Source organism: Citrus clementina, unplaced genomic scaffold (genome assembly GCF_000493195.1).
Source record: "Citrus clementina cultivar Clemenules unplaced genomic scaffold, Citrus_clementina_v1.0 scaffold_5, whole genome shotgun sequence".
NCBI lineage: Eukaryota > Viridiplantae > Streptophyta > Magnoliopsida > Sapindales > Rutaceae > Citrus > Citrus x clementina.
In genome coordinates, this window is record NW_006262201.1 from 15817173 (window position 1) to 15838741 (window position 21569).

Sequence of the window (21569 nt, forward strand, 5' to 3'; positions counted from 1 at the left end):
CCAGATCAACACCTTCTCTTAAGGAATCTTTTAAGTTTCTCTATACTCTCTGTTTCTGATAATGGATTGTCAGAAAGAATAGAATGATATGTGTGACCTGAGAACCATGACCACTTATATAGATAACTTTCCTATTGTTTTTAAGAATTCATATTTCGACTCATTATAGAAATAGAAATTTACCCTTAAATCTCTACACATTAAAGGCCCACACCCTATCAAATACATTAAAGCTTATAATATCGAAAAACTTAATAGATCACTTTTAATTGAGCATAACCTTATATGACAGTCCGCAACAACACATAATTATTCATATATAAGTTTAACATTAAACTAAAGATCTAACAATACTATATTAAAAATCTAACAAAAATAATTTTATAAGAATGATTGAAAGAGACATTATATATATAGCTAATAAGAGAACCCACATTTTAGTTTAAAGTGCCGAATCCCTATTTAAAGAGAAAAACTTACATGCATTAGCCAACATCACTTTAGCAGATTGAAGTGGTGCATCGACCAATAGAAGTTTGTAATTTTAGAAGGGCCTAATAAGACCCATTCGACTTTAATTGACAGAAATTTTAAAAAATAAAAATTGATGGGATCCATTCGATTACCTACCTAAAAATATACAATGATTGGTTAGTCTTATCACCTCATCACTAGTGTAATTAATTTTTTTCCTAAAGTGAAATTTAAAGTGAAATTAGCTTATTAGTTCCTCTCATAGTCTCATCAATTAGGGCGAGTGAAACTTTTGCAGGCTTGTAGATGATATTCATTAATTGGTGACGCATTACAAAGATTTCCAATTTTTGACTATCAATTTCACCTGCTCACCCTATTTGAGCAAATTCAACATCAATTGATCAACAACTTATGAAGACTACAGCTGACTACAGCTGGCTGGGAGAGTCAAATTTCAGATCTTGTTATTGTAAAAGACTATGAGGACCTTATTGTAATTATCCCAATGCTCTGATTTCTGATCGCATACGTGATCCGTCGGCGGTCGGCCCCATGTTTCCACGTTGCATTTAATAATTTTCAGTTTCATTAATTTTATAAGGTTACTCAAATTCTAGATAAAGATTCCTCACCATATAAATATGGTATTAAAATTAAGAGTGATATAGAGTCACAAATTTTTACGTAAATTTATTTTGTATAAATTGATATGATATTAATTTATTAATTAAATAAAAATATAAAATAATAAAAATAAATTATGTGGATCAAGATATATTTAATTCAACCAATTATATTATATCATATCAGTTTATACAAGATAAGCTTGTACAAAAATTTATGGGTTTATTATTAATCTAAAATTAAATATCAGAGTTCGTTTTCATTTCTCGTTAATTACAAAAGATTCTACCACAATAAAATAAATTACTGATGCAAGACACAATAAACAAGTTGGTATGCAATCTAGACTTCTGTTTTTATTTCTGTTGGTTTAATAAAATAAAAAAAGTAACTTGATATTTTAATGAGAATTTATAGCTTTTATTTCATTTTATTTTTTATTGTTTCAAGAAAGAAGAAAAAAAGAAAAAAAAAATCTTTATGGCAGGTAGGTAGCATGCATGTTTGGACAACCCATATGAGATGACTTTAATTTTCATGTCCCTTTCCTCGTAATTGTGGGGCTTCCATCATACACATTGATCTACCATGAAGATTAAAATTGAAAATAAAAAGGAAATTTAATCTTTTTAAAAAGTAATATAATTGACGGAAAAAGCCCAAAAGAAATTGAATTAATTTTAAATTTAACTTGGATAGAAATTAAGAAATAGGTAATGCAAAATTGAAGATATTTTTATCTTAAATTTTGAAATGATAATTAAAAAATCATGATAAAAATATGAAAACTACATTAAACGCAAAATGCCTTGACGTTGAAGGCAAGAATTGGGTCCAAATGACTTTCATTTATGGTAGCAATCTTTTTCCCTACGTTGCCCACCACATATACCTCATTCTCATTGCATGCACGACCTTATAAAAAAATTTAGAGAAATTATTTCTAATGCCATATACAAGTATCTTTTAACGACATAATTAAAATTTAATTATAAAATATCTCTTTCTTTGAACAGACATTCTTTCTAATTATCATGACTCCAAACCTGGCAAACGTATATTTATTCAAATTGAAACCTGGGTTGTGGGATTCTGTTGTAAATGGCCGTGCGGGGGACTGTGAGGGCAGTTTTAGAGCATCCAGTTTCGATGTCTGTGGCTTGGGAGCCTCCACCAGTTGGATGGTTTAGATGAAGTCGATGTTGCTGAGGTAGGAGTCTTACGCTTTGATTTACAGCTCACTCGGTAGATTAGTTTGTCTCCACTGATGTAGAGTCAGGTCATTCAGTTTGTGTTGGGTCCACAACATTTGCATTGTTATCTTTATATTGTACTCTCCTGAAATAACGAGATTTTATTTATTTATTTATTTTTAAAGAAACACTTTTAACTTGTTTCCGAAGGTAAATAAACAATAGATATTGTTTTAATGCCGAACCAAGCAAATGTAAGTTACACTCATTAGATCTCGTTATAATACAAACGATTCAATCAGATTCTTTATGATTCTTTACGAGAAATTAGATGACACTCTAATCCAAACGACTTCAACAAAAAGATTTTGATAAATAATTGCAAAGGAAATTATAAAAGACGGATTTTATTGAATAATTGGAGTTATAAAAAAAAATAATATCTCCCTATTTATAATAGGGCAAACCTACTTCCCTAAGTTAATTTCAATAGAAAATTAAATTACAATTATAATAAAAATAAAATACTAAAGCATATACTATAATTGTCTCTAATTAAAATAGAAAATATGAAAATACCTAAATAACAAAATTCTAAAATTCTAAAATAATGTTATAGCTGTATTAATTTCTTTCACTATAAGAAACTAAACCAACGAAGGTATTTTTCTTTTCTTTTCTTTTTTTCAAGATTAGAGGCATAATGTTTTTTACTTGTGTGAAGTTTGAAACTTTTAATAAGATTATCAATTTAAGTAATAATATATTATGTGTTTCAAACAAGTGATAACAAATCCACACATTGGATTTGTGATATATGAAATACAATTAATCTAGGTGAGCCGACTACCGAGTTCTCTAATTGTTTTGGGAGAATCAAAAGTGATTTTAAAAAGTTAAAAATTAATTTTAGTATTTGATTATTTTTTTCCAAAATTATTTTTGGCAAAATTATCCCATCTTATAATAAATTTTGAAATAAAGGGAAGGAATGACTTTTCAAAATCGACTTTGAGAATTAATTTTACATTTAATAAAATTAATATATATCCTCACAAATAATTGGAAAATCCAATATTATCCTAATTCAATTCGGAAATAAAATTATTAAACTTAAAGAGATTATTATTATTACTATTATTTATATTGATGTACCAAAGTAAAAGAAATAAAATTAGTAAAATATAATTTTTTTTGGTTATCAATTATTATATAATACATAATAAATATATATATATATATTTATAAATGTGCTAATAAATTTTATTTAATAGGATTATGTTCATCTCAATCATTTGTATTACTATTTATGACTGATTTTAAAATTTACTTAGTTAATAGATTCTCTTTGTAACTGATTACTTGTACAATTCAATTAGTAGCAATTATTTTAAAAACTACAAATTGATAAATTAATTAATCCAAAATGTTATTTGAAAAGTATTTAACTGATTATTTTAGTCCAAAACAGAGCATTGTTTATTGTATGGTGAATGTTGACTCATCATCTTCTAATTTTATTGGAAGTGGAAATGGCACCTAGTCTCAAGTCTGACCTATGACATAAGCAATTCAATTCCCTAACAAACAAGACCATGTGTCAAGACTCAATAGATAGATTATGAGAGTGGCAGAGCAGGTTTCTTTGTTTGGGTCCACTGAACACACAAATCTTTCAATTTTTTGTAGGTCACCGACTCTTAAGTTTAATTTAATAAATCCTAAGAATAACTATTTCAGTAATACAATTATTTTTGAATTATATTATTGATCGTTAAATTTCATATTCAATATTCAATATTATTTTAAATAAATAATTGAATAATTTTTTATGTTTAATATTACATACTAATTTAGATAAATTATGGAATTAAAAATTTGATATTCATTCTTAATTATATATAAGTTAAAATAAATTATAAAATTAAAATTTTCATATTTAATTTTGAAAGAAATACAAATTAAAATAAATTATTGAATTAAATTTTAATGTTTACTTTAAGATTAAATACAAGTGAAAGTAATTATTGAACAAAATTTTAATATTTGTGGCAGATTTATATTATAATAAATTATTTAATCCTACTTAAATTCATGTAGAAATGAGCACTATTAGGGCATCTCCAAAATTTTTTATTAATTTTACTTTTTAAATATCTATTTACTTATTTATGTCGTAAAAAAGAGAGTGAAAAAATCTATTATTTTTCAAAATACTCTTTAAATAAAAATATATTAATATTATTTTAATTAAATAAATATTTTTTAAAAGAAAAATAAATAGTAATTAAAACACTTCTTTCTTTCTCCAATAAAAAGTAATAAAATATAAATTAAAAAGGGAGAAAATAACTCTATAAAATTGAAGAAAGATAATTATTTCTTATTTGAAAAATTTTAATTGAAGTATTTTTTGGATCTTAAATATTGATTGACTCATTGACTCTTTAAATAAGATTTATTACTTATTTGAAGAATTTTTTGAAAATACTCTTAGTTAAATTCGGATTATATAATAAAATATTTAATCCTTGTGAAAATAAGAATTAATAGCGTCATGAATTTTGAACTAAAATTTGAATTAATTATTATAGTGACAATTAATAATAATAAAGAAAATCGAAAAATCATGGTATCGTAATCGTTTCAGAGATTGTTGTCTCATGTCTGTATCCCATAATTTACGCAATGCTGACTTCAACACTTCATCTACTCGTCTTCTTTAGTTTCTATAAATAGCACAGTACAGTGAAGCCAAGAGGAGCTGTACTGCACTTCACTCACTAAAACTCTGTAAAAGATGAAGCCAAGAACACCCATTGCGCCTTTCGCTTTGTTAATTGTTTTCTCCAGTTCGATCACATATTGTTTTGCGGGAAATGTAACTTACGATAGCCGCTCTTTGATCATCAATGGTCGCCGAGAGCTTATTATTTCTGCCGCCATTCATTATCCTCGCAGTGTTCCTGGGGTCAGTCACTCTCCTTTCCTTTTTTGTAGTCTTTTTGTTATTACAACATTCTAACTTAAATGGGGTTAGTTCTTTTTTTGTTTTTTTTTCCTTGTTCTCTTAATAAGGAATTTGATCTTTTGTTTGATTGCTGAGAAAAAATAGTTCGATAATTGAATCTACATTGAAGTGGAGCGCATTCCTTTATTTATTTAGCTGTTCGTTTACTTGAGTTTTAATCTTTCATTGGAATATGCATTGTTTTTTGAAGCTTGAAAGCAATCTGTGTTCTCAGTTCTTTGTAATCTTCTGAGTATAAATTTGGGTGTGTGGTAGATGTGGCCGGGGCTGGTTCAACAGGCAAAGGAAGGAGGCGTCAATACGATTGAGTCGTATGTTTTTTGGAATGGTCATGAACTTTCTCCAGGCAAAGTAAGTTTCAATATACTGTGGAGTAGAGTAGATTTCAGATATCCACTGATTAGATTTGTCTTATCTTTGTTGATTTATATTAACATTTCCTTCGTTTTTTTCCTTTAAATGGGAACTTCAAGTATTATTTCGGAGGAAGATTTAATCTGGTCAAGTTTATTAAGATTATTCAGCAGGCCAGGATGTATATGATCTTGCGAATTGGCCCATTTGTTGCAGCTGAGTATAACTATGGGTATGCTAATGTGCTGCTATAGATTCAGACTCCAATGTTCTTTTTTGTCTGTATTATAAATGTCTTTCACTTACTATTTGCTTGGGGTAAATATCTAATTGTTGATCATATGATATAGTGGGATACCAGTTTGGTTGCACTACATTCCTGGCACTGTCTTCCGAAATGATACAGAGCCATTCAAGGTATGTAATTCATTTTTCTTGTGTCTGTTGCTTGGTGACTAATATACCAAATTAAAGGTTCTTATTGGAGTATATGAACATCCCAGTTTAAAACTCTTTTCCTGTTTATTGGATGTATAGTATCATATGCAGAAGTTCATGACATTAATAGTGGACATGATGAAGAGGGAGAAGCTTTTTGCATCACAGGGTGGTCCCATCATATTGGCACAGGCATGCATAACTTCCTCCTCCTCCTCCTCTCTATGCCCTTTTTATTTTTTGAAAATTGTAGGGTAGAAGACATAGATCTTAGACGTTTTATAATCAAAATGCCTGTATTTAATATTTGAATAGAGTTAATCTAACAAATTGTCAATATAAAATCACTTTCCTGCGCTTGCTTCTCAGAAGGGTAAATTTCATGTTTCTAAAGATTTTCAGCTTTCCATATCCTTAATTGGCTGGTGTTTGCAGTTACAAAGTTCTTTAATCCTGAGGATGTTAATATTCACTTATACGGGAGCCACTTTTACGTTGAATTGAACATGAAGAAAAATTGAGAAGAATACACACGGATAGGCGATATAAATAGAGGAAAAAGTGGAAAATCAATTATCTTACCTGAGTTATCATGTTTTGTGTTCATTGTTTTTGCTTTTTCAATAATATTCTTTTGTCCATTTTTTTGGTTAACGATTTTCAAGAGTCTATTACTTGGCTATTTTCTGTGTTCTTCTTCTTGGTAACAAATGGTTTCAGATCACATTCTCTGTCTTTGTTCTTACTGTAGGTCGAAAATGAATATGGGTATTATGAATCATTTTATGGGGAAGGAGGAAAGCGGTATGCCTTGTGGGCTGCTAAAATGGCTGTTGCTCAAAATATAGGTGTCCCTTGGATTATGTGCCAACAATTTGATACTCCAGATCCTGTGGTAAGAGATTTATCTGCTAAGCCATTTCAAAATTTCCAACTTGGCATCGCTAATCTGCAATTTGAGTATATACAAGAGAATATAAGCACCAAATTTGAGCACCGTAGACATACAGCCCTCCATGCTCAATATCATAATGAGTGATGTGAATTGAAGTTATTAACCTAGGGCAGTAGATCCAATTACTTAATACTCATTGGTTCCTCTAATTTGTTTATATTGAGTATCTTCTTTTCTGGGATCAAAAGCTTTTCATATCAATTGCAGTTAAAAAAAAAAATTAGGATCTGTCTTGCTCTTAAAAGCCAGGGACTTCTCCTGTTACTAGTTAAGATGTGAGCATTAACAGCTAAAAGTTTTCATAGTAGTTTTTCTTGTGAAAGAAAAACGTGAAAAGAGAAAAATCATTTTCTTTGATTGGGGACTAAGTAACGAAGAGGGTACAGTTTGCTAGGCTCCCTAGTGTCTCAAGCCCAATGGATGCTGAAATTCTTGGGATATATAGTACCTGTTATGAACTAGTTTATGCAAGAGAATTAAAAAGATGGATTTGTCTATGGTAGCAAGTACTTCTTGAGTTTCTTGGGGAAGTGTATTTATAAATAGGAAGATTTTTGTAGCGCATGTCACAAAATTCCTCTGTATACCCAATGATTTGGTCACATGGCTGTATGTTTGAATAAAGTTGTACCAGTCAAAATACAGTTCCCTTCCTGTTTCAGTTTCTGGATTGTCAATATGATGGATAGTCAATGGAAATAGTTTATGTTATATTTGTCTAATTTAATATTTTTGATGATGTTGTGAGAATTAGGATTGCAGTTTCCTTTGTCTTTCATAAGAATGTTATTACTTTTTTCTATGTTATTGCTAGGAATAATATGAGATTTTCAACATTTAGCCCAAGTACTTATTTTCACTTTTTTCTTCTCATTTACAGATCAATACTTGTAACTCCTTTTACTGTGATCAATTCACACCTCATTCACCGAGCATGCCCAAAATTTGGACTGAGAATTGGCCTGGATGGTAATGTTGTATTTTATCTATAGTATCTTATGTTTTCTTCATGAACTTTCTTAATAACTGTTTGTAATCTTTCTTATCATTGTTTTAAAAGGAATGCGAAACAGTGTTGATATATTTAAGCTTTCTTAAAATTCTGATTTCTAATTAGGTTATGATACTGGTGATGCTCTAAATTTTCCAGGTTTAAGACATTTGGTGGTAGAGATCCTCACAGGCCATCTGAGGATATTGCTTTTTCTGTGGCTCGTTTTTTCCAGAAAGGAGGCAGTGTCCACAACTACTACATGGTATTTTAGTTACTCTTCTTTCCGTTTAAGCAATAAATTTTTAACTAAGAAGTTTACTTCAAATTATCTCTTTAGAACGGTGCAACTACATTGTGATTATGTTGTTTACTCTTCTTTAGTATCACGGTGGAACAAATTTTGGTCGCACAGCAGGAGGACCTTTTATTACAACAAGTTATGACTATGAAGCACCAATTGATGAGTACGGTGAGGTGTCTACATTTGTCAATCAAAGATTTCTTTTTTTTTTTCCTAAAATTAAATATTAGTCTATACTTTATTCCACATGTAGCATTTATTATTTGTTTGATGGTTCCTAACTTGGCTTCTAGGTCTACCTAGGAATCCGAAATGGGGACACCTTAAAGAACTTCATGGAGCCATAAAGTTATGTGAGCATGCATTGCTCAACGGTGAGCGAAGTAATTTGTCACTTGGTTCTTCCCAAGAGGTGATTTTTCCTTGTTATACCAAGTCGCTTTTACATCTTAAACGTCATTTTTTTTTTCTTGCCAGTTATAGTTTATAAATTCTTATGCAGAAGTGGCTCTTATGCAACTGTATTCTCAAATTGCTTATTTTCTTTCTACGAATTCATAGATAAATCAAGAATTGAATTCATAGATAGTTTCAAAGTTGATTCATTGCTTTATCTTCCCCATGTTTGTACTTTGTATGTACTAGGATTCAAATATTTTGCATCTTTGATTGATCATAAATTCCATGAAGTTTTTGTGATTTTGACTTGCATCTTAATCATCTTAAGACAACCTTGATTGGGTTGTTGGTGGTGTTTGTAGGTGAGTTTCCCAACCTTTTTTTTTGATGAAATTTGATATTTTTAGTGTAAAAAAAAAAAAAGAGATTACAAAATTTTAAATCAGTCAGACGTCATTACATCTTCCCACTAGAGATAGAGAACAAAATAGAAGATCATCAAATGCAAACTAAACAGTTTCCAAGTACAAACAAAAGTTTTCTCTAATTGTTTGATGACTGACACCCTCAAAGATGTTAATAACGGAACTTCATCCCATATTACATCAACCTCAGCTTCTGTATCCTTCTCAAACATTCCTCTATTCCATTCATTCTAAAGGACCGGAAGAACCATCAATGCACAGTTCCCTAATACTTGAACTTTTTCAAGACCCAGCCTGCCTAATAAGAAGCAGTTCTGGTTAGGCAGGTTATGTAGTCATTAGGATACTTGTTTTTGAACCATATTACAACTTAATATTCTAATGTTCTAGGTCATGTGTCAAGTTTAGAAGGGTATTAGGGATGCAAAGTATGCTTTATTATCAATTATTGTATCAAAATACCATACACATTATAAATTATATTAAAACCTATTTTCATTTTTCAACATAATTTGACAGTAGTAAGTGTTATCCTAATTGGCCTGTTATAAGGCTAAGATCCTCACTTTTGGTTAATCTGAGCCAAGTTCCTTTTTCGTTAAATCTGTTAGTTTCACCTCGGCTTTTGGATTATATGTGGTTTGACATGTAGCCTTTATGCTCACTGGTCGTTTAGTTTGGTATTGGTTTGTCACTTTCCCTTTAAACTCTGAAGCCTAACTGGCATATTGGGTTAAGAAAATTCTTAGGTTATCTAAGAATGTTAAATTCTTCGATCTCTTTAATTGATGTTAGTGTGGGTCTTGTTGGTCTAAGGATTATGAAGGAAAGGAAATTGATCATTAATGTCCTGAAAAAACCACTTGACCTAAAAGCTTAAGCTTGAGGGTCAGGATTTGTCATGTGGATCCAACACATGCGACCCCTTCCACTCTATGAGAATTTAGTTCATGTCCTGAAGATCCGAACACAAGACCTTTAGGAAACCTGCTGTGCTACCATGTTCAATTATCACTTGGCCTAAGAGCTCTTGTCTAATAGTAATAAAGAAATTTATGTCGTAAGTCTTGGGATGCTAACTGAATGTAACTGTTGTACTGCAACTAAATCCAGAAAGTTGTGCTTAGTCTTTTACTTGTAAATTTATGGGCTTCTTGTGGCTTTTTGTATATGTATATACATGCACAATTAATCCGGATTCAAATGGGTCTTTATCTATATTTGTATATTTGACAATTAACTTACCTCATTTTTCTCAAATGAGGTGATTAATAAATTGTCAAATTGCTTGTATCTTTCTCAAAAAAGACTCAGACGTTTACCATTTGAGGAGAGCGGTCGCCTCCTTCTAACCTACCACTGCCAAAAGAGAATAAAAGAGAGAAAAGGGAATTATATGGGGAGACTGTCCAAGTTGAAGACTCTTTCATTTTGTTAAAAGTTAATCTTTTGGTATTCTCTGGTAGATTAATGGTTCTTTTATTTTTGCATTACTCATCATATTCCTATTCCTGATAAATTTGGTATTCTGATTTAATTTTGACTTAGTTTAATGCACCTTTTCTTCCAATGCAACTGAGTAGCATTCCAGAATAACCACTGTTTTGTAGGCTGATGTCTATGCTGATTCTTCTGGAGCATGTGCTGCCTTTCTAGCTAACATGGATGACAAAAATGACAAGACAGTAGTGTTTCGAAATGTGTCATATCACTTGCCTGCGTGGTCAGTTAGTATTTTGCCAGACTGCAAGAAAGTAGTATTTAACACTGCAAATGTAAGTATTTGCTGCCTACAAACTGACCATCAATTCTATTAGATAGCAAACTGTTAAAAATTTATCAACCATGGATGTTGTAAAACTATTCTTGAAATATTCGAACATGACATGATGGTGATATGTCATTAATCTTATATACTTGTGCTGATTTTATATAATAAGTACATATTTCTTTGTAACTTGAATAGTTTAATGGCTATCATAGCTGATTTAACACTAGCTAAAACTTTTCTCCTGAGCTCTTTCCCAGTCCTTTGTTAAAATTGCATTTGTACTTTACAAAAGGGTTTCATTCAATTTTTCATGGCTGCTAATCTAATGTCATGTAAGCATCATTGAATTTTCACGTTAGATAATTTATTTCTAATATTCAGCGAAGTTTAGGAAGTATACAGCTCTATCAAAGAGTATTAAGATAAATATTAGGTGATTCTATGAGGTATAAGTGCCAAGACTTGCGCTCTGCCCATCCTCAGTTCTGTAAATGAATTTTTCTTAATTAGTAATATTTAAGTATAACAGGTACGTGCCCAATCATCCACAGTTGAAATGGTACCAGAGAATTTGCAGCCATCAGAGGCATCACCAGATAATGGCTCAAAGGGTTTGAAATGGCAGGTGTTTAAGGAGATAGCAGGGATATGGGGAGAAGCTGACTTTGTCAAAAGTGGTTTTGTTGACCATATCAATACCACAAAAGACACTACAGACTACCTCTGGTATACAACAAGGTTAGTCTCGTTGAGAAATTTTATCACTTCTTAAAATCTTGTTATGAAGTCATAAGCAGCTCGGCATCTATTACTGTGTAATTGGAAACAAGTAATTGAGTTTTTCTTTTCAAGATGTAAGAATATTACTGGTATAATATTTCTTTTGGCCTTAGCTTTAGTTAAGTCAGCCTTTTACAGGGCAGTTTCTCCAGACCTCTTGTATCAACCAAAGAGATTTTACTGACTGAACTACCGGCAAACACAATTTTCCTATGAAAAAAAAAAAAGAAAGAAAATTGCCCAAAGTTTTGATAATATAGAATTTGAATGATTTTCTTGGCTATTGCTTATATATAACTAAATTATCAGAACAAGAAGGTAGGACAAATCTTTAAATACAGAGATACTCTTGCTTACATGTTCAGGGTGTGAGTTTTAACTGCTTCTTATTTGGATCTGGCAGAGAATTTAGATAAGGCTCTAGTCGGTTGTCGCCCTGGTTTTCCTGTGGTTGTCTTGTGTATGCAATCTATCTGCATTATCCTTTTTTTAACACCTTTCACTGGACATGTTCCGTTTTAGTGCACTCCTGATGTGCATATTAAATGACACAAACATTTGATTAGAAGTGTTATGTGTATTCTTATATGGTTTTTAAAACGGATTTTGTTACATAATTGCAGTATAATTGTTAATGAAAATGAAGAGTTCTTGAAAAACGGAAGCCGGCCGGTTCTTCTAATTGAATCAAAGGGTCATGCCCTTCATGCTTTTGCAAATCAGGAACTTCAAGGTTTTTATTTCTCTCTCTCTCTGTGGCTTTTTTTTTTTTTTTTGCCTAAATTTGGTTAATTGCATGATGTGTAAATTGTAGTCTTCGCCTGTGTGACAAAAAATACACAGTTTAGAGTTGGTCAACATAAAAGGTTTGATATCTTGATTCTGACTAGCTTTTGGTGAAGAGTGACACTGGATTGTTGTCAGTTTTAATAATTTTATGCTGGAATTCTCAAGATACTTTCTGAAAGTGTGGAAATATCTGCTCTTTCATCTTAGTGAGCAAGTCTCTGTCAGCAATTGCAGCACCACCATCTATATGCATGTGGTGTAGAACCGGAAGCTTAATAGAAATGAAGAGGTTTAGAAGGAATGGGAGATTTTAGCGAGAGTACAGGAGAAGAAATGGGGAAAACTTAAAGAGAATTCATTTAGAGAAGGAAATATTCAAAGTTAGTGTAATTTGAGAATATAATTTCCCTGAGCTCATTGCAAATGCAGGTGCTATGTCATTCGTGCTATCTTCTTATCATAACTTCTCTACAACATATTTTTTCTGTATTTATGTTGTTTGTTTTTAATTTTTGCAAATTACCATTTTCATGCTCTCCCTGAGTTTTCATATTCCTGCTATTAATCATTTTTATAGTTTATTTTGTCATCAAGCTCCCTGAAGTACTCACCTTGCATTTGGTAATCTTAGGTAGCGCATCTGGAAATGGAACACATCCACCCTTCAAGTATAAGAATCCTATCTCCCTCAAAGCTGGAAATAATGAAATTGCATTGTTAAGCATGACAGTTGGCTTGCAAGTGAGTTACAATCTTAACCTGTTTACTTTGTGATAATACAAGATGAAGGATTTAATGCCTTTTGTTCAAAAGATAAGATCAATAATGAGTTGATCTGATTTACATCATGGCCATTTTGTGTGTTCCTCAAAGTATGGCTTAGCTTGGTCAGCACCGTAAGTCGATCATATTACCTACTTTTATCAGATTAGTAATTTATATGACATAAACACGAAACTGGTGCTGCATGCTGTACTGAGAGACTAGTACTTAATTTTACTCCCAACACCTTTGTTGCAAAGATTTCTTAAGAGGAAAGAAAAAAAAAAATCTGAAAACAAATTACTTGGAGAAAATGGAAATTACTGAATATGTTATTGCTTTAAACTCTCATTACATTGTCCTAATTTGTTTTACGGTATAACAACTACCCTTTCAATGATTTTTATGGTCTCTAGGTGTCTCTAATACGTTTTGATTTTACAGATTTCAATTTCTAAGGATTACAAAAACCGAGATTGTCTATTGACTCCTAAAAAATTGTCCCCAATGGGCTGTTACTAGACTCTTTAACTGTTCATTCATTGCTTTCCAATTAGCCATTCATGCATGTCCACATCAATACGTTACTACAATTTTGTTCTTCTACCTTTACCGTTACTTTTTTTAATGTGTAAACTTATGTATTGGTGTCACGAGTAGTGCCTCTCTGAGTTGTTAAAACAAGATAGGATTGAGTTACTTATGCAAAGTATTTTGATGTTTCCTTTTCCATAGGGTAAAGCAATCTGATGTTACAAATCAAGAAATCCTTAAAATAGGGAATATGCTTAGCTAAGATGCCTTACGTTAGCATTCCATATAGATACACACACACACACACACACACACACACACACACACACACAGAGTACATTGCTGCTATTGCTAAAATTTTGTCTCCCTCATAAAATAAAGAATTCTTCCTAATTGATTTTTCATTTGTGTAAATTTTTTAAGTGCTCAATTTTCCAAAATCCTTGGTGCTACTTTCCTCGTTGCTTTAGAATGCAGGACCATTTTATGAATGGGTGGGAGCAGGAATAACCAGTGTTAAGATTACAGGATTCAACAGTGGGACTCTTGACTTATCTACATATAGTTGGACCTATAAGGTATGTTTCTTCCTGTGGTATAACAGGTTTATGTCTCCTGCTGCTTTTGAAGTTTTGAAGTACTTTGGGTATAGGAGCTCTTTGCAACAATGTTGTCAATAATCTAATTGAGTATAATTTTATGCTTTTAATACCTTCCTTTCTGGCTTATCAGCTGTAGAAGTAATTTCATAATAATATGGAATTCATGAATAAAAAATGTAACAATATTTTCAGAAGGCCCTTCGAATGGTGAGGTCATATGGTATTACTACATATTTCTTTGGGTCATAAAAAGAACGCTAAAAACTTAATGCTGCCCTTTTGCTTCTTTTCTTTAACATTATCTTTTTTTTCTTTTTTAAATATGAAACTCAAAAGTGTATTAATGGAGAAAAGTCAAAATAGAGGGTGGACCAGTTGTCCACTAAGTAATAGAAAAAGGAAAAAAAAGAAAAGCTTTTAGAAATGTATATCCAACAACCCATAGACAATGTTCCAACTTTAACACCCTATCTCAAAATCCCTCCCAATTTGGATGAATGAAGAAGAAAAGATGAATCCTGGAACTCTTTAGACATTGAAGCCCAAAGCGAAGCACAAAAAAAAAAAAAAGGAATCGATCCCACAATTCTTCAATATTATCCATGGCTTTCCCTTCAAAAATGCAAATGTTTCTTCTCTGTAATGTCACACAGAACAGTGCTGCTACTGCACTTCTTCAAAGAGATTTTGCCTTTATTCCTTTGCCAAAAGCAAAGGAATTCTCCATAAGAAGACAGTCACAAGAGCCCAGGATGACCCACAACATATTGGCGTCTTTGCACAACCCATTCCACAACTTTGAAGCCATAAACAAATGAAGAAGATGATTAGAGATTTCTGCACTTTTCTTGCACAACACACACCGAGACTGAGAGTGACAAGTATTAGGAAACTTTCTTTGCTTTCTCCAAAAAAAAAAAAAGAGGAAACTTTCTTTGGATCACTTCTGCAGTATTCATTTTTCGTTGTGCCAAAGCCCACAAGAAAACTTGAATTTTAGGAGGTATCCTTCCAAATCATTTTGAAGGATAAACTCTTCTTTAACATGTTAGAAAACAATCATTTGCACTTTGCATCTCTTTTTTGGTGAATATTTGAAATCAATATGCAAATTTAGCAATGCTTTTAATATTGATTCTTCTATACTTACTGATGGGCCTGACAATAGTGTGGGTCTGAATCAGAATGGTAACTCAGAATGATAACAAAGTGAGTTTGACCAAAAAGGTCATAATGTTCAATCTCTTGATGCACTTTGCATCTCTTTAAGGACATAATGCTCTTTCGCTTGACCAATGTCACAGTAATGGTGGGGCATAATCATGTAATATGTTATTGATGGTTGAGATATCCATTAAGCAATAGTGAGCTGCTGTTGAAGATTCCTAAAAGCTCACTTCATTCGGTTTTCCCACAATTTTCAGATAGGACTACAGGGAGAACACCTAGGTATATACAATCCTGGATATAGGAATAACATAAATTGGGTATCGACTATGGAGCCACCAAAAAATCAGCCTTTGACATGGTACAAGGTAAAACATTGGCAAAATTTTCTTTTTCGTGTCTCAAATTGTAGCTTCTATTTTCATTTATCTTTATACTTGCATTAAATTTGCTATTGCTTATTAAGAATATTAATTAGATAAACACATGGAATGTTGCAGGCTGTTGTGAAACAACCACCTGGGGATGAACCTATTGGTTTGGATATGCTTAAAATGGGGAAAGGCCTGGCTTGGTTGAATGGAGAAGAAATAGGAAGATACTGGCCCAGGAAAAGTAGGAAAAGTTCTCCTCATGATGAGTGTGTTCAAGAATGCGATTACAGGGGCAAATTCAACCCAGACAAATGCATTACTGGATGCGGGGAACCATCACAACGATGGTAAAGTAAAATAGGAAAAAAAAAATTTACTTGAATGCAAATTGGTACTAGGAATTTATATGGTCTGTCCCTTTCTCTTTTCGAATTGGTTCTAAATTGCCACACCGGATGTCCTCAAAATTTCCATGACCAAAGGTCATTTTGTGCATGAAATACTCAGGAGATTACTGACATTAGAACTAGTGAATTCAAGTATATCGTAAAATTAAGTAGAGCACTGAGTTATAGATAGCACAATGGTTTCTAATTCCTGAACTATCTTTTAACCGGTAATTGATCCTTATATAATTAATTCTTGTTATGACTTATGAAACAACTAATTAATCTGCGATGACCAGGTACCACATTCCACGTTCTTGGTTCAAGCCGTCTGAAAACATTTTGGTGATTTTCGAGGAGAAAGGTGGAGATCCAACAAAAATTACATTTTCGAGACGTAAAATCTGAGGCAAGTTTGCTTTTGTTGGCGAGGATTATTTTGCTAACGTGTTGAAGTTGCTTCATTTGTTCTGTAATATGAGCTTTAACGGAAACTGCCTTGGCAAGTTTCCCTGTTCATCCCTTAGTGCAAAACATGCATATTGAACTCAATGCCTATTGATTTTGTGTTGTGTATTTCAAGTTTACCTAATATTCTTCAAAACTATTGCCAGGTTTCCCTCAATGAAAATGACTGTGCCATAGAACAATCCGAAGCAAATATTGGTCTGTCCCCGGTGCAACTTAAGGAACTTGTAGTTGGAAGTAATGTGCAGCTGAAGCTGCCATTCCAGCTGATATAGCAGATTGCACAAAGCATCAACTTTATTCTTGCGGGCCATTCACCGAATAGAAGAAGCAAAAATGTTAGGGAGTTTTTTTTTGTTTTTTTGGTTTTTTAGGCTAGCACCTGCAACTTTAATCTATCAAGCAGGAAATATTCTTTTTTATTTATTTTCATTGTAAGTTGAGATGCTATTATATGAGACGGGCATTAAGCCAATATGACCGTTTTTAATAAATTATGATTTATTTCCTTAGATCCAACTGGCGGCTGGGTTTAATTATGTGTGGATTCCACAGTTTCAGAATTATCAATGATTTCTGAAACAGTAATGCTACGGTGATTAAGTAATATACTGTCCAATAAATGAGTGACACATAATATTAGAATTTAAGTTAAAATTTAAATGTTGAGATTAAGGTGGCGTTTGTTTTTTAACTTAATGACTTAAAGTGACTTAACTTAATTAATTAAGTTAAATAAGGGTGTTTGTTTTTATAACTTATTGAGATTTTTTAGATAATTTTGACTTAATAAAATAAGTCAATTTTTTTGGCTTTTTACTTAATGAAGAAATTTGAATTAAGTCAATTACTTACTAATGTCAAAAATAGGGATGGCAAAATCCTCCACGGGTTTGGGGCCCCATGGAGCCCTACCCCAAATGGAAAAAATTTTTAATAATTTTTGGAGAATGAGGTGGGGAGTGAGAGAAAAATAATCCCCAAATTGTTAACGGGGTGGGGTTTGGTATTGTACTCCCCACCCCACCCCCACCCCAATCCCCATTATACATAAATATGTTAATAATTTTTATTTTATCAACTATAATGTCAATTAATATTTTTTAATTTTTATGTAATATAAACATGATATGAGTAAAAGAAAACCCTACAATATTTTTTAATTTTAAAATATTATTATATTTTCTTTTCTCTTTTAAGGTGCTGCTCTCTTTAAATATTTTTCACTTTTAATATCAGTTTAAGATATTGTTTCAAACTTTTAGAGATTTTTAAAAAAATTTAAATACTTTATAATATGATGATGATTTTATTTTAAGTCTCTAATTTTTAATTTACTGAAATCATATTTTTATATTTACTATAAAATAAGTAAATAGGGAATGGGGTGGGGATGGGGGAATCATTCCCCACGTGGGGATTCCCCATCCCCAACCCACTGAATGGGGTGGGGAATGGAGGCAAAAATTTTTAATGGGGTGGGGAATGGGGTAGGCATCCCCACCCCCACCCCGCCCCATTGCCATCCCTAGTAAAAAATATCCATGTTTTATAATTTATTTTTCATGTCTATCCCAAAACTCACCCATAGACATTTACCCCATATAAAAATATCCTTGTTTTTTCTTTCTTATATTATATACGATAAAATTTGAAATTTATGTTATTTTATATATTAAAATTTCAAAATAATTATGTATTCACTTAAATATAGTTTTACTTATAAATGTTAAAATATTGTGGTATTTAATATATATTTATTTGACATTCAAATTTAATAAGGATACAAATGTAAAAGTACATATTTTTAGCTTTTTCAATTGAAAAAAACAAATAACTTAATACTTATTTTTCGAGATTCAGACGAAAAAACAAACATATTATTTAGATTCAGATATTCAAATCTATTTAGAATTCAGACTAATTCAGGTCTATTCTGATTCAAACAAAAAAACAAACGCCACCTAACTATTAGTGGACTAGTTGAAACAAGTAAAATGACCACGATACCCCGTCAGAACACAAATAAGGATTTATAATTTTTAAAACTTTCATTGTTTGACCTTTCTTACTTCTCCGAATAGGCCAATAGTGTAATATGGAAACTTTTTATCATATCGAAAATGTTGTTTCACATTAAATTAAAGAGTAAGGTTATTTAAATGCACTAATTTTCTTCTAATACTTATTTTTTAATTAAAATAATTATCAAATTATTACTTATTATTTTAATTCACCAATTCTCAAACATTATAAAATTACTTCAATTAGTTTTTTTCTCTTTCAATTTTCTTTTTTTTTTCCTGAATGAACTTATCTTTCTCTTATGCAGTGCTTTTTTTAAAAAATATAAATGTGTCTAAATTTGGCCGAAATTTGAATAAGTTTGAATACATATATGTGAATAACATGTTGTTTTTTTTGTCAATATCTGAATATAGGTATTAAATTGTTTATTTTTCAAAAAGAAAACATTTGAAATAAGATATTTTAACATATATAACTTCATAAATATTAATAATACGCATGAAGAATAAAATTTATATCTTATAATGTTAATATTTATATGTGATACTTATAATATTATTTTTAATATATTATATTGATATCTTTTCTTGTTAATTACGTAAATCAATCTAGAATTGTTTAATCATTTGAAATAAAATTAATGTATTAAATAAAATTATAAAACTATCATAAAAATAGGAAATATAAATACAAATAGATGGACCTATTAGAAAACACACTCACCTAAAGTTCTATTATATTTAAAATTCTCATTAAAAAAAGTCAAATATGCATATATAACAAAAAAGGGATAAAAAAATAATAAAACGATAATTTATATAATAGGAAATAAATTTATTTAATAGAAGTATTAATGAGAGAGAATATTAATTAAGATGTTTTGCCATTCAAATAAAAGTCAAAATATTTAAATTTTTTATTTAGACCTAAATATCTTATAATCATATATAAATGATAGAAAACAAACAAAATAAAAATTGTTAATGTTTAAAAATAATTAAAAGTTAGGCTTAAGACAAAAAAGGAACAATCCCTTAATGTTCACTATAACATGATCAATTTCTACCTATTATTCTTATTTAGAGTTTTTCTGAAATTTGACAAAACAAATTCTAATAAATTAAAAGTGGTGCAGATAATAACAAGTAGAGAAAAAATTTAGGGAGAAATTATGCTAAGTAAAAAGGATAACATAAGCTCTTATTTGACTCACTGTTATATAGGCAGTGCAAAGAAAAACTCTCTCTAGAATCAAGCAATAAACCAAACCAAAATCAAAACTAGCCTACAAGACCCTTAATAAATAGATACACTCCAAAAGACTAAGACACAGACAAACAGACCAAAAGACTAAAAAATATATAGATTTATTCCAAACAATCCCTCTCTAGAACTAAATATTTATTGAAACAAAATCATTTAATTTAGTTTTTTAGAAGCTATAAAATGATTTACTATTCGTCACCTGTGGTCTTTGAAAGTGCAAACTCTAAGTAACTTTTGCAATTTTAAAAGGGTTGCTAGCTTGAGGGACTTTGTAAAAACGTCAGCGAGTTGATCTTCACTTTTGGGAAAAAACTAATTCAAGGCATCTGGTGTAAAAACTAATTCATCTATATGTTTTGTCTTCCCATAAAATACTGGATTCAATGAAAGTTTGATGGTTGAACTGTTGTGATAGTAGATTGATGTTAAAACTTCTTGTTTGCAACATAATTCTTTAAGATCTTCTCAACCAAATAGCATGACATGCACCTATTGCTGCAACAACGTATTCGGCTTCAGTGGTGGACAAAGTGACAATTGGCTACTTCTTTGATTACCAAAAAGTAGCTATATAGCTTAGCATGAAAACGTATCCCAAAGTGCTCTTCCTGTCATCAAAATCTCTAGTATAGTCACTCTCTGTGAAACCAAGTAGTTAGATTTTTATCACTTCGGTAGAATAACTCTATTGAGGATGTTTCATGTATCTTCTTATAAGACTAATAACATACATTATGCAGGCCTTGTTGCTATTAAGTACATTAAACATCCTACAATTCACTTAAAGAAAATGTTATCTATCTTCTTTCCTTTAAGATCTTTTGTAAGATTTAGGCCATTCTCTATGGTGCACTTGCTAAAATGCAATTTCTCAATGCAATTTGTCAATTGAAACCTATTTAGAATCTCTCATATATATTTCTTTTCAGAGATGAAGATATATGTAGTTGAGTATACAACCCCAATGCCAAGAAAATAATGTGTTATAACCAGATCAGACCCATCAAACTTACTCATCGTACATTGTTTAAACTTCTCAATCATGCTCATATCGTTCCTGCTATAAATCAACTCATCCACATAAAGACACATAATGAGCATTTTCTTTCCATCTTCAACTTTTATGATATGTATATGTTCATGTGGACATTTTTTGAAGCCTTCTTTTTCAAAGTAGGCACATATCTGACTGTACTAGGCTCTAGGTGCCTATTTCAGTTCGTATAATGCCTTCTTTAATTTGTAGACTTTATTCTCATTCATATTCTTTGCATAACCAGGGGGTCTGCTCCTATGGATCACTTTGTAAGAATGCCAATTTCATGTCCAATTGGTAGATTTAGCCATGAATATCGTGTAACCACTACAATTATTAGCATGATGGTATCATGTCTTGCTACTGAGGCAAAGACTTTTCTGTAGTCAATTCCATAATCTTACTTGTAACCTTT

At 31.1% G+C, this 21569-nt stretch overlaps 1 protein-coding gene across 1 annotated transcript; it reads left to right on the forward strand.

Moving 5' to 3' along the window:
* The first annotated feature begins 4953 nt into the window (after window positions 1-4953).
* Window positions 4954-17337, forward strand: LOC18042860 (beta-galactosidase 10). Its single transcript, XM_006432032.2, has 19 exons — window positions 4954-5265; window positions 5581-5676; window positions 5799-5911; window positions 6030-6096; window positions 6217-6309; window positions 6869-7012; window positions 7953-8041; window positions 8223-8328; window positions 8448-8535; window positions 8661-8779; window positions 10802-10966; window positions 11492-11700; window positions 12366-12475; window positions 13163-13272; window positions 14298-14405; window positions 15854-15964; window positions 16097-16317; window positions 16656-16765; window positions 16971-17337. Exons 1-18 carry the CDS (start codon window positions 5095-5097, stop codon window positions 16762-16764), a joined length of 2229 nt encoding a protein of 742 aa, XP_006432095.1. The 5' UTR covers window positions 4954-5094; the 3' UTR covers window position 16765; window positions 16971-17337.
* Window positions 17338-21569: the final 4232 nt, after the last annotated feature.